The 13,826-nt window shown below is 44.3% G+C and overlaps 1 protein-coding gene across 10 annotated transcripts in view; it reads right to left on the bottom strand.

Annotated features, from left to right (window-relative positions):
• TNRC6B (trinucleotide repeat containing adaptor 6B) overlaps nucleotides 1-13,826 on the bottom strand; it is a 218,834-nt gene that overhangs the window by 101,177 nt on the left and 103,831 nt on the right. For 3 of the 10 annotated variants that reach the window (XM_074226987.1, XM_074226988.1, XM_074226989.1), the window contains one exon: nucleotides 10,113-12,655. The exons of the other annotated variants lie outside the window; for them this stretch is intronic. In XM_074226987.1, coding sequence (XP_074083088.1) covers nucleotides 10,113-10,141 — 29 coding nt within the window. In that variant the 5' untranslated portion in view covers nucleotides 10,142-12,655. The remainder of the gene's footprint in view (nucleotides 1-10,112; nucleotides 12,656-13,826) is intronic. 10 annotated transcript variants of the gene reach the window in all.

The raw sequence follows: 13,826 nt of genomic DNA, 5'->3' as shown, positions 1-13,826 counted from the left end.
TCAATCTCCCTGAGTTCTATTCTTTGTCTAAAGGATTTGTTTTCCTCAGAGAGCTTTCTTATCTCTTTTTCCATCTGGCCAATTTTGCTTTGCTTTTTAAAGCATTCTTCTACTCAATAACTTTTTGAACTGTTTTATCTATTTGACCTAAGCTGGTTTTTAGCATGCTATTTTCTTCAGCATTTTTTTGGATTTCCTTGACTAGGCTGCGGACTTCATTTTCATGTTTTTCCTGCATCTCTCTCCTTTCTTTTCCCAGTTTTTCTTCCAACTCCCTCATTTGATTTTCAAAGTCTTTTTTGAGCTCTGTCATAGCCTGAGCCCAATTTCTGTTTTTCTTGGAGTCTTTAGATGCAGGAGCTTGTGCTTCCTCATCTTCAGACTGAGTATTTTGATCTTTCTTGGGCTCACATACAAAATATTTCTCAATGGTGTTCCTCTTGTTTCTCTGCTTGCTCATTTTCCCAGTCTAAGCCTGTTTTGGGGGGTGCTTCCTGAGCTTTTGGGACACTCCCACAAGGGTCTCAGTGTGAGAGGCTCTGTCCTCCCTCCTGGTCTGTGAATGACCATATGCATCCCCCTCTTCCACGGGGCTGAGGTGGGGGGGGCCCTGCTGTTCTATTGGGGGGGGACCCTAGACTGTGATCAGGATCTGAATGTGGTCAGAACCCCAGTGTCCTACAGAGGTTGCTGTGTGCCCTGAGGGCTGGGCTTCATGTGCTCGCTCTGGCAGAGGTTCCCCACCCCCACCCCATTCCCCCAGGTTGCTCCCTGGGGTGTAGCTCAGGAGACTCCCCGGCTGCTGTCAGCCGTGGCTCCCAGCGCCCTGGGGCTGCCTCTGGGAGGTTGAAGTTCTTTCGCTCTGGCGGGCCACCCCTCCGCCGGGCCGCCCCTCCGACCCCAGGGAGCAGAGCCTTTCTGTTCTTTTCCAGGTTACCTTGAGTAGGAGAACTACCTCACTGGGTCCCTCTGTGGGTTCTATCTCTCGAAAATTTAGTTAGAGTCCTTAGTTTATAAGTTTTATGAGAGAGCACCTAAGAGAAGTTCCTCTCTTGTCGCCATATGGCTCCGCCCCATCCGGTCCAACTCTTGCTCCTTTCCTTTTCCCACTTAAGTCTCTCTTAAATTCCTAGTCTCTTAGGGTAATTGTTTTTTCACATTCTTCAGTTCAATTTCTTTCCTTTTTTCCTTTTAACTTATAAGGGTCTTCTTGGAGACAAACACACGTCCCCTTTCCTCCTGTGACACTGTTACAAGGACACTGTTCTGTGACAGTGTCCTGGTGCAAATCCTTCCTCTCCTCACCCTGGACCTTTATGCCCTCTCAGTTGTCCAGTTGATCTAGTTAAAGTTCAAGTCTGACTGTGACCCATTCTAGTTCATCAAATACGGTGGTTTCCTGTGTGGAACCACCCTACCTTTCCAGTCTTCTTCCCTGGACCCTGCAAGCCTGGACCACCATTCCCCGGCCATCCTTACCCAGGATGTCCCACCTCCTGCCTCCTACCTTGGCCTGGCCTATTCTGCTCTCTCTGGATCTCAGTTCTTAGTTCCCCTGGCTTCCTTAAAGGAAGGATTATTGTACATTGTCTCTACTGTCATAATGAGTGTGAGTTCCTCATTAGCCATTGGCTTTCCTTGGTCTCCCTTTCATTCAGGTTAGGTCACTCCAAAGACTTTAGACATTCTGCCACCAGAACACAAACCCTTCAAAGTTCTAATGCAGTTCAAAATAATTTATGTGAGGTTTTTCCTAAGAGTATTACAAATGTGAAAAGGAAAACTGTAAATAATAGCTACTCAAATGTCCCCATGTATATACACATACAAAAGAGTCAATAAAAAAAACGCTTTTTTTCCTTTGGGAAACTAGTCCACTCTTGGGGAAGAGTCATTCCCCTATGCCCTTCTTTACTACTTATCTCAATGGCTTGCCTTTGAAAGAAGTGGAGTATGAGTGCTCCTGTAACCTCTCTTGTTCCTATACTTTTCCTTACTGCTCAACTTTTCATGATGGCTTTGGATGTTTAGATTGTTTAGGTTGCTTAGGAATCAGTGGTTTCCTGCCCTTTAGTCTCTCTTTTCCCTTAGCTTCTGTGAAACCTTTTTTGTCCCTAAAATTTCTTCTGGGTCAGAGCTGGTCTCTTACGTGAATTCTTTCCTGCTCTGCCTGAACCTTTAGCCAGCTACATATCCTACAGCAACATTATCAGCAAGATGCTCAAACACTGGGAAAGGGAGAGAACATAACCATGAGAGGGAATATAAAATAAACCCAGGGTAATGTGGGGGGGGGGGGGGGTGGAGATCAGGAAAGGCTTCCTGGTGAGTCAAATGTAAATGGTGGCCAAAAGGTGTGAAGGAGCCCTGTAGGCCACATCCCCAACTTAGAAAGCCACATTTCAACATTAGCTATTTTGTATATTTACTTATTTTGATAAATGTGGCTCAATTACATTTTGATCTCTTGTGGGTATGTGGACAGACCTTAAATCCCAGTAGGAGGAGTGAGGAAGGGGCCAACTCCAGCCCAGGGAACCCGCAGAGGGACTCTTGTAGAATAGGGTGGGAAGGAGCCAGTCTGTAAAAGGTTTGATCTGGCAGTCAGGAAGCAGATGAAGCCTGTAACACTTGGGCTAGGAGACAGGGACACAAGGAAAGGCAAAGCCAGTGGCTAACCTTCAGAGCTCTGCGGCTGTGGGGAATGAAACCACACAGGAACCGGATCAGGGCCAAGAGAGGACCTGGGCGCTGGGCAGGAAGCTGAGGAGGTAGGGAAAGCAGGTCAAGCCAGGGAGCTGGCATCTGGCTAGAAAAATCCCTACAACTGTGACTAAGTTTTGTCCATGGGTTTAAAAACAAACTTCTAAATAAATGTGAGCTCTTTGACAGCAAGAAAGCCATTTTAAAATCTTTCTATTCCACCGAGTCTAGCACACAGTGGGAACTTAATAATTGCATGATAAATTTATCTAAATGATGTCTATTAAACAATTTAACTGAAGTCATCTTAGAGCCACGTTTCCCACTAGTAGAAAATGGAAGCTTATCAAAAATGAGTAGATTTTTTCTTGAATCAAAAGCAATACAAAGCTTTTCAATTCTAAATGATAAAAATTCTCAACTTTGTTAAATGAAACAAAACATTATTAATGATTGTTTGTTCTGCCAGTGTCAGTTGTATATAATTTATCATCAAAACTTTAAAGGCGGGGGGGGGGGGGGGGGGGGGGGGGTTACTCTGAATTTAACTTCTCCCAATCTCTTCTGCATACCAAATAAGTGGCTAACCAATGTATTTAAGCCTTCTGTAAATCTCGCAGAAAACTGGACAAGATCGCTCCTAAAATTTCAATCAGATACACCTCGGAGTCTCAAGGCACATTTCAGTAAGACAATGAAAAAAGTCAAGGGAATTTGCACCTGTATCACCAACCATCATGGGACCCAACTCTTAGCCTTCTATTTCTCAATCAATAAATGGTTAGTTGGCATCTACGCAGAAAGACACCATGGAGGAGACCTGGGCCAGGAATGGAGGAGGTGAATGCCCCATCTTGCTCTGAGAGCCAAAGACTCTGCCAGCGGGTTCTGCTGAACTCTTTATAAGATCAAAGATCTGCGGTGAGAAGGGACAACATAGAGCATCTAGTCCAAAGCTCTCATTTTATAGGGGAGATAGCTAAGGCTTGGTGGAGAGGGGGCTCACTAACAGTAGATGGCAGGGCCAGGATTTCAGAAGGTGAATGACCTCTGCCGTCCAAATGGGACCCTCCCCAGACCCTGGAGATGAAAATGAAAGCCAAGGAAAGTCATCAGTAGAGGGCTTGCTTCTCTCCCCAGCCCCTTCCTTATCCTGAAGCTACAGATCTAGTCTGTCAGCTTCTCCTTTCTGTGATCTGTATGGTGACTACACAAAGGACTTCCAAAGTGAATCATTCCAAGGCCTAATTTCCACCTGCCCCTTTCCTAAAGGCTACCACCTGCCTTCTCTCAGATCTCACTTTGGTAAGGTCAAGGTTATCACTGACTGGTCTTCTATCAACCACTTTTTGCTCAGACCAGAAGGATAGGGTCATCAATTTGAGGAAGTGTCTTCCTCTAACCTCATTCCTAATGCTTTTTCAGCAGTCAGGGTGGCAGTCACCTACTGATAAGATTTTTGCCTAATGATTTTACATGACTAAGAAAATTTTGACTAGTTTGTTTTCCTTCATTATAAATACAAATTCTGGGCATTTAATGTAGATCCCTCTAGAATGAGATCCCAGGAGAAGGTGTAATACTAGGCAAACTAACAAAAAAGAGAAGGAAGCAATGATGAACATTGTCTCCAAAGGGGGGGCTGAAGGAGAAAGAAAACAGGTTTACAGTGAGGTCCTATAGAACAAAGGCTGAGAAAAGGAGGAAAGAAAGACATTAGACCCCAGGGTCAAAAGAGCACCTCCAATTTTTCTCTGTTTTCTCATGTAAAAAGAAGTCTGATTAGGATCTCCAAAGTTCCTTGATCTTAAGATTACTACCAGAAGAGAAGGAAAAAATTAGACTGTAACATGTTCTAGATGGAAGGAGGAAGAGATCACAGGCAGGAGACTTGGGCACTCTAAGCAACAGCTCCTTAGAGAAAGCCTCCCTGGCTGACCCTCCAATGAGGCACAACCCTCGTGGCCTTGACCTCCAGCTCTAATACTCACCAGCTGACCAACGCTTTAAATCTTTTTCCAGATTTTTAAAATGGAGATAGTAACAGAAGGATAATCCTGCACTTTAGAAGAGCCCTGGCCCTGGAGTCAGGAGGACCTGAATTCAAATCTGACCTCGGATACTTAATAATTACCTCTCTATGTGACCTTGAGCAAAAAGAAAAAAAGAAAAAGAAATGTCGGAGGGGATGTGGGCAAGCTGGGATACTAATGCACTGTTGGTGAAGTTGTGAATTGATCCCATCGTTCTGGGGAGCAATTTTGAGCTATGTCCAAAAGGCTATAAAACTGCCTACTTTGATCTGGCAACATCACTACTGGTCTGTAACCCCAAATGGAAAAAGACCCACATGTACAATTTATAACAAGTTTTTTGGTAGCAGCAATGGGGAATGGCTGAACCAACTATGGTAAATGAATGTAAAGGAAAACTATTGTTTTATTAAGAAATCATGCACAGTGGACTTCAGAAAAGCCTGAGAAAGACTTGCATGAACTGAAGTAGAACCAAGAGAACATTGGACACAGAAACAGCAGCCTTGTGGGCTGATCAACTATGATGGATGCTGCTTCTCCCAGCAGTTCAGTGGTCAAGGACCAGTCCTGAGAGACTTGCTATGGACAATGTCATCCACATCCAGAGAGTGAACTATGGAGGCTAAATGCAGATCAAAGCTAACAATGTTCATCTTTTTAAATTAGTTTTTGTTTTTTTCCTTCTCATGGTTTTTCCTCCCTTTATTCTGATTCTTCTTTCACAGTATGACCAATATGGAAATACCTTGGCAGTGTCCTTTCCAAGGAATTACACACAGACAATGAGGTTGACACTTGTCTTGCCAGAGCTAGCTCAGTATTTGGGAGGTTCCCAAAGAAAGTGTGGATAGAAAAGGTATTTCACTATCAAACTGATGATCTACAGAGGTGTTCTGATGACCTCATTGCTATTTGTCTGTGACACCTGGACAGTCTACTGGCACCATGTCTGGAAACCAAATCGCTTCCATTTAAATTGCCTAAGGAAGATTCCAAAGGTAACCTGGCAGAAGATCCCAGACACTGAGATCCTTTCTCAGCTAAACTGCTAAGCATTCAAATGTTATTACAGAGAGGGAAGCCATGATGGGCTGGATGCATTGTTAGAATGACAGAGGTATGCCAGAAGATGCTTTTATGGAGAACTCACCCAGGGCAAGCGCTCACATGGCAGCGGGGGGGGGGGGGGGGGGGGGGGTGTCAGAAGAAGCAACACCAGCACACCCTGAAGGTCTCACTGTTGACCTTTAGAACTGACTGTACAACATGGGAGACCCTGGCACAGGACCACCCAGCATGGAAGCAGCTTAGAGAACCCATCCCAGGGGTTCACATGGATTATGTGTGCCCAACCTATGGTAGAACATTCCAAGCTCATATTGGTCTGATCAGTCGCAGTCGGACACACTATCATTTGTCTCAAACATAGTGATGCTATTTTAGTCTTCTTTGATAATGAAGGACAAGAACCAACCAACCAAGGAAATTGGTGTAACACAATTGTATATACATGACTATATTAGATTACTTGTTATCTTAAGGTGGAAGAGGGGAAGGATGAGAGGGAGAAATCTCTATAAATGAATATTGAGAATTATCTTTAAATATAATTTAAAAGAAAATTTAAATAAAAAAAGGAAAGTTCTTTGTCCATATGACTTCTTCCTATCACTACTGCCTCTGCAGCATTACTGAGGAGATCTATTACTTCATTTCCCAGCCTAGGGGCTTGGCCACTCTAGGTCCCTAGGGGACCACAAATCACAGGAAATGTACAGAGGCCCAGATCCAGAAAGAACTTGAGGCCACATCTGGGGATGAAAAAGAGATTTCAAATTGGATGGGATTCTTGACCTAAGAAATGGTCAAATTCAACGCATGTTTATGTACAAGGTTCTAGAGACAAAAAGATGAAATGAGATGCAGACCTGCTCACCAGGAGCTCACACCTGGAGATGGAAAATGCATATATGTATGTGTTTGAGATAGAATTAGCTACAAGAACACAGGAGACACAAAGGGAGAGATGGGACAGATGATGTTTTACCAAGTTTAAGAAAGGGAATATTCAATTTAAGTGAGGAAGGGGAATGAGGGAAAGCTTCATGGAGCAAGTAGCACTGGCGTCAAGAACTCAAAGGAGAGCTCAATCCCCTGATCTAGAAAAGAATGGCTGGAATCCTGAGCTCAGGGGAGAAGAGAACATTCCAGGCTTCCAGACAACAGCCACAGAGAGTCTATGTAAAGTCAAGAGATGGGACATCTTGTATGGGAACAGCAAGAAAGCTAGTTTGGCCAGCATGTCACCAACAAAATGGGGAGTAATGGAAAATTCACCTGCGGTGATGAGATGGAATGAGATCATCTAAAGGGCTTTAAATTCCAAGAAGAACAGGGTCTTGCCACCCCCTCCAGAACCTTGTGTACAGGGCAAGGCCTGGGTCTCAGCTCTGGCCCTCCTGCAACTGAAAAGAGGAGACCTGGGGTTGGGGGCCAGTTCAGTTCTCTAACAGAGAGGGGAGTTGACCCTGGGAGAGGCTGGCTTTATGGAGCTTGGAGATCCACTGATTCAGTTTAGGGGCATGAATCCAGGGGAAAATAGGAAATATGAAATAGGAGTTCTGGAGACAGGTTAAATGATGATGATGTTTGTCCTTTGTTCTCAAAGCAGACCACAACATCAGGAAGGGATACCATGACAAACACATGAATAGGATGTGGCTGGGGGTGGCTGTGCTAAGTCACTAGTCTTACTTTTTCCTCTGGAACCATCTGGATCTAGTGACTAGATAGGAATTGGGACAACTGGAGATGACCCCAGATGCGAGGCAGTGTGAAGTGACTTGGCCAAGGTCACATAGCTAGTAAGTGTAAGTGGCTGAGGCTGGATTTGAACTCTGGTCCTCCTGACTCCAAGGCCAGTGTTCTATCCACTGTATCACTCAGCTGCATCCAGTAAAACAGAAAGAGGCTGGGGAATCAACTTCATAGACACAAGAATTAAAGCTAGCAAGAGCTAGGAAGGGGAGTCAAGGAGAGTCAGGGTAGTCATTGAAGCATGCACACGTGCACATACACACACACACACGTACATGCTCAGAGTCCTTGGATAAATGTGATTCTACTGCACAGACACAGGCCATAAAGAGGATGACAACAAAATTATAAAAGGGATTAGATTTGATAAAAGCTCTTGTCATTCCATGTTTTAACTCACAAACGTGAATATCTTGTAGTGCAATATTCAGGGACAAATTTAGGGTATCTGCAATGGAGAATACCATCTGTATCCAGAGAAAGAACTATGGAGTTTAAACAAAGACCAAAGATTAGTACCTTCAATTTTTTTCTTTAAAAAAATTGTCTTATGTACTATATAATTTTGCTAAATCTAAAATTTAATTTTTCCTCAAGGATATGATTTCTCTCTCAACATTTTCAATTTTGATCAATGCCTAGCAAGGAAACAACGTAAAGACTAACAGACTGCCTTCTGGGGGGGGCAGGGGGAGGGGGAAAAACTGCAAAACTACTATTGTTTATAATTGGAAAACAAATAAAATATTTGTATGAAAAACAGTAAGTTGCAAAAAAGAAAAAAGAGAGAGAGGACAGTTCAGCAGAAAGAATGCTGGCATTGCTGTGAGAGGACCAGGGCTCAAATCAAGTAAGAAAATAGGTGTAAAGTCTTACAAAGTGTTACACAAATTAGTAATAACAACGATTATTAAATCCTGGCTCTGCCATTCATGTATCTAAGGAATAGCTCCTTCCACTCTCTGGCTCTTCTTATCTTCCTCCCTCACAGAAAAATCTATGATAAAGAAAGGAAAAGGGGGACAGGACTTGGCAGCTCCCACCAAGTGGTGAAGCCTGGAGCCAGAAGGTTAAGCGTCTAAGGAGAGAATGTGTGTAAAGGAAAGGGAGAAATGGGGAAAGACTCCTTTTGTATAAGGTTGATAAGGAAGGTCAGGCTGTGAGGTCTGACTAGATACAAGACACAAGGGGTCATTTCTGAGGTGGGAGCTGGTGGCTTTCACAAGTTCAGAAGAGCACGTATTGCCTCTCCAGGGTCCATCAACACCCTGACCTTGTTTGCATGAACAAATTGGTGTCTACCCACCTCCAGTGAGGTGTTCAATGGGTCAATGGAGCGGCTGCTCCCAAGTGTCTGCCCGCCTGCGCATGCGGGATTGTCCCAGCTGGAGGATCAGAAGTGGTGCTGAGAGAGTGGCAGAGGCTCAGGAAACTTGGATGCCCCAGGAGAAGAGGTGACTGTGAACAACCCAACCCAAGGTGCAGGACAGACGTCTACAGAGGCCGAGGGTATCTGACCTCTTTTAAACGCTACATGCGGAGCATCCTTTCCCAATAAATGAGACCAACCAGTCTATTCATGAAAATCTAACAACTACTTTCCAAAAACACTCATTTTTCTTCTTTCTAGAACACAGATTTTTTTAAATTTTTTTTTTAGGTTTTTTGCAAGGCAAATGAGGTTAAGTGGCTTGCCCAAGGCCACACAGCTAGGTCATTATTAAGTGTCTGAGACTGGATTTGAACCCAGGTACTCCTGACTCCATAGCCGGTGCTTTATCCATTGCACTACCTAGCCACCCCTGAACACAGACTTTCAAAGGGAAAAGAAAAGCCAAAGCAGAGCTGTAACTGCCTGCTAATTCCAAGTGTAACTAAAGGTTTCCACAATCCAGGTGCACTGCTCTCTGCAATGAATAAAAAGGGAGTAGAAATGAAACACTGAACATTTTAGAGGAAACAAAGGATTTGGAGCAAATACACTATTTAAAAAAAAACCCACAAGAAGCTACTGAGGCTCATTTTTTTGCAGCTTAGGGACAAAAGGTTTCCCACCCTGCTGTGTTTGAGGTGGTGAGGAACAGGGTCAAGTGGCAATCACTTCCTCAGTGGACCCACAAAGGCTGGCCTAAGGTGGAGGCACAGTCAGAAAGAAGAGGAAATTAAGGAAGGCTATTGGGCAGCCCTCCCCTCAAAGCCTCCTGAGGGGTTATTTCTGGGCTAGTCCTGGTTTCCCAAGTCTGTGGCCCCCAGGATGCCTGTGCAGGACTCCTGAGAGACAGCACCATGTCTAGAGTTTGGGGCACAATGGGGACTATGCTGTGTGTCAGGGGTGGCAAGAGGAAGGGACAGTTCTCAAGTAGTCACTGATTGTGGGTCAAGGTCAGGGTGCACCTCATCTGTGAAAGGAGGCTCCAAAACCTAAATTGTATTAGGAAAAGAGGCATTTCTAATAGAGTGTACTCTTTTAAAAACTTAGCAAGTTAACAGGAACCACTGTTGTTTTCTTCTCCTGGCAGCACCCAGCATACATGCCCGAGGCCTATTCTACCTTACCTGGAGGCAATGCTCCAATGCCAGGTCATTCGGGGTGAGCAATAGGATGGGCAAACCAAAATCTGCCCCCATCACCAGCCTCTGTTCATTTCTGGGGGTCAAAACGCTGAGTCTTAGAATGAGCTGGAAACCCTCAGAGGATGGGGTCCAAGATGGTGGCAAAGGGTCTAGAGATCTCACCCTAGGGAAAGAAAGTGGGGCCATCTTTGAGGGGCATGAAGGCTAGTTCTAATTAAAAGAAGGGAAGAATTAGGAGCCAGGGGGAGAGGGGCAGAGGCAAACAGAATCTGCAGCTTGGCCTCTGGAGCTAAGACTTGCCAGTCCCATGGAAGGGGGATGTGGGGATTCTGTGCAGCTGCCTTAGATGGTCTCTCCCTCTGGAATGTGGCCTTCTAGAGGACAGGGCCAGATCCTACCAGGAACTCTGCCTTCTGCTGTGCCGTGACACCCCTGGAGGCAGCAAGGGGGAGCAGCTTACCCTCAGGGATGGGGGAAGCTCCCCTAAGACTCACCAAAATACTTCCTGTAAACTTCCTTTTTCCCAGAGCCATTCATTACGGGATCAGTAACCACAAACCAAGCCAATTCTGCACACATTAAACTTGCTACTTTTTTTTTAATACTACATTTACTGCCCAAATCAACCCATGAGTCTGTGATGGTTGATGCTCCCTAGTCTTTGACAAGTTCTAATGATTCCCTTCACCCATTCTGGGCCAGGGCTGTGCGGGTACCTGAGTCTCCTCAATTCTTGGTTTTTGAGACTAGTCAATCAATGAAAAATTACTTAAGACTCCATGTGTCTGCCAAGCTAAGGGCTAGACCCTATGGATCCAGAGAAGGCAACAATCCCTCTTCTGCTTCTCAACCCCAAGAGAGCAGTACACACACAACTCTAGGTCTGAAAGAAGAGATCCACACAAGATGGTTGGGAGGGAGGACATTACAGCCACCTGGGAGAATTAGGAAAGGTTTCCAGGAAAAAGTAAGAGTTTGAAGGAAGCTGAGGGAGTTTGGGAACACACTCCAGGTATGTCAGGCAAAGACCCAGACAGGGAGTGAGAGGAAGCAGAATATGGGAGACCAGGCTGGGAAAGACTGGGAGTGAGGGGTGGGCACACTGCAACTTGCTCCTTGGTATCTGTGTAAAGCTTATAGATCAGAGAGAAAAGAACCCTGGAGCAGAGGGACCAAAGAGGCTGGTGCAGTGATCCAAGGGAGAGACGGTAGAAGTGCGTGCCCCTTTTCTACCCAGGGATCCCCCCACCTTCTTGCCCTCAAGACAGCAGATCCTTCCTGACCTTTGGAATTAACAGTGAACAAATTTGTTTCAAGCACAATAAACAGCACAGGGAAATGGGCCCTCCTTCCAAGACTGGGGCCACATCCTAGGCTCTTTGGAGAAAATAATGATGAAGTCCATTATATTAACTGGAGCAATGTGCTATTAATTTACATAACACCATTTGTTTTGGCCATTCCCCAGTTGACAAGTACCTGTTTCCAGATTTTTGTGCAATTTTTTTGGCTACCAGAGCACAACTATGAATAATTTCAATGTTTAGAGGTCCTTTCTGTCCCTCAGGTCAACCTCTTGGCTGAGTGACTTTTCTCCCACAATTGGCTTGTGAAGGCAAGATGGCTGAAGAAGGCTCACCACTTATACTCACAGAGATCAGGGAGCTCATGAATGTGAGAGTGCTCTCCAACGAAACAGACCCCACCTAAGACAGGTCTGTCCATTCTATCCACATGCTGGTAGTCCTTTGGTTGTCCCCAGCCAGCCCAGCTTCTCTTTTTGTCCTAGAATCCTTTCCTCTGGGTCTTGTTTGGAGCACCTGCTTCTCTAATTCTGTGGCGGCCTGGGTCCTCTCCCAGAGACCCTGCCCTTCCCTCAGTGAGCCCTCAGCTTTTGTTCTTCAGAGGCTCTCACTGTCAGTTGAATGCTAGTATTAAAAAGGTGGACATTTGCCTTCATGGGAAAGCCTCATGATCAGCAAAAAAGAAAATTGTTTTACAGACTTCTGACAGCAAACCCCCTGCCCTCCAGCTGCTGGCACCCAACTCTGGGTCCAGTTTACTGCCATCTGTCCAGTCTGTCCAGACGGGCACATCATAATGTGGGACAAGCTCTGGAGCACATCCTTCCAAGCACATGGCAAAATCTGGGAAATAACTATTTTCCGTCATTTCAATTTCTCTAGTGTTGGTGGCCAGGGCAAACGCCTTTGAGTGATTACAGTCTCTTCTAGAAGGCTCCACAGTATTTTGCAAATAGGAGTAGTAACTGGGGGAATCTCAACATACCTGGAAAATCTCCAACTTGAACCAGACTCTACATTGGATCTCAGGTATCAAAGCGGCAAGGACCCTTGGAAAACCTGTGTTGTTCCATCTGCTATCAGTACACCTCAGCTGATGCTTCTTATCCTAGAGCCTTGCATTGACTTCTGCTGTGATGACTTCCAAAGAGTACTGACGTGATCTTGAGGTAGGAACAGGGGAGACCTTGCTGTCGGAGTTCTTCTGAATCAAATGCTTTTCTGTAATCAGCCAGAAAGCACAGTGGGATTTGATATTCTCTACATCTTTCAGTCAGCTGTTAGACAGCAAAGATTGGTCCATTATTAAACACTGATTGGGAAAGAAGCTTTGCTCATTCCCTATGAAAGCCCCCTCAATTTATGGAGGGATGATGTGCAAGAGACTTTTGCATAAAGTAGATAGTAAGTAGATAAATAGATTAAAATTGCTAGTCACCTTTTCAGTATCGCTAAGATTTGAGATTTCTCCCTCAGTTACTAAAAGATTTTAAAAACAAATATTTTAATTAACAAATGTAAGAAATTATGCATCTGGTATCCATTTCAAAGAATGGGTTCTATACTTAGCTATTCCAATCATATTTCTATTGCTCAAAAATGCCTATAAAATTTCTCCCCTAAAATTACCTTCAGAGCTCTTTTAAATATCTTCTCAAAGTAAGGTTTTTGAAGCTCAAACCCCTCCTTTGAATGAATAAATGGTATGAGTGGGTTTTAAAAAAACTTATTACTTCTCAATAACATTATCTCCAACTAATATATATGTATATATGTATATAATATGTGTGTGTGCATGTATGTGTGTGTTACTAATACATTTACCTATGTCTAACACATTTCAGGAATTTAGATGTTTTACTGACCAAGGTTAGGGGAAAGAGCACCTGATTGGAACTCTGAAGACTGGGGGTCAGTTTGGAGTCAGTAAGTTTTTGCAACTTAATCTCCCTGTTTCAGTTTCCTCATCTCAAGGTGGGGGGAGTTGAAAGAACAAATTCTTTTTTTTTCTCATTTTCAGTCTACAAAATTTGAATCAAAGAAATCCCCAATCTGAACTAAAGGATGACTTTTGTGCTAAGCTCTAAACCTCCTCTTCATCATAAAGCAGATGAATGGCCAGTAAGCCCTAAAAACACAGGAATGGCTACAGAAATATGGATGATTATTTACAAATATATAAGGCTTATATAAACCAAAGGTGAGAAGCAGCATTGTAAAGTGGATTAAGAATGAACATCAGGAGGAGTGGCTAGGTGGTGCAGTGGATAAAGCACCAGCCTTGGAGTCAGGAGTACCTGGGTCGGCCCTAGAGTCAGGGGTACCTGGGTTCAAATCTGGTCTCAGACACTTCATAATTACCTGTGTGGCCTTGGGCAAGCCACTTAACCCC

Source organism: Macrotis lagotis, chromosome 2 (genome assembly GCF_037893015.1).
Source record: "Macrotis lagotis isolate mMagLag1 chromosome 2, bilby.v1.9.chrom.fasta, whole genome shotgun sequence".
Taxonomy (NCBI): domain Eukaryota; kingdom Metazoa; phylum Chordata; class Mammalia; order Peramelemorphia; family Peramelidae; genus Macrotis; species Macrotis lagotis.
This window is presented reverse-complemented; position numbering and strand designations above follow the sequence as displayed.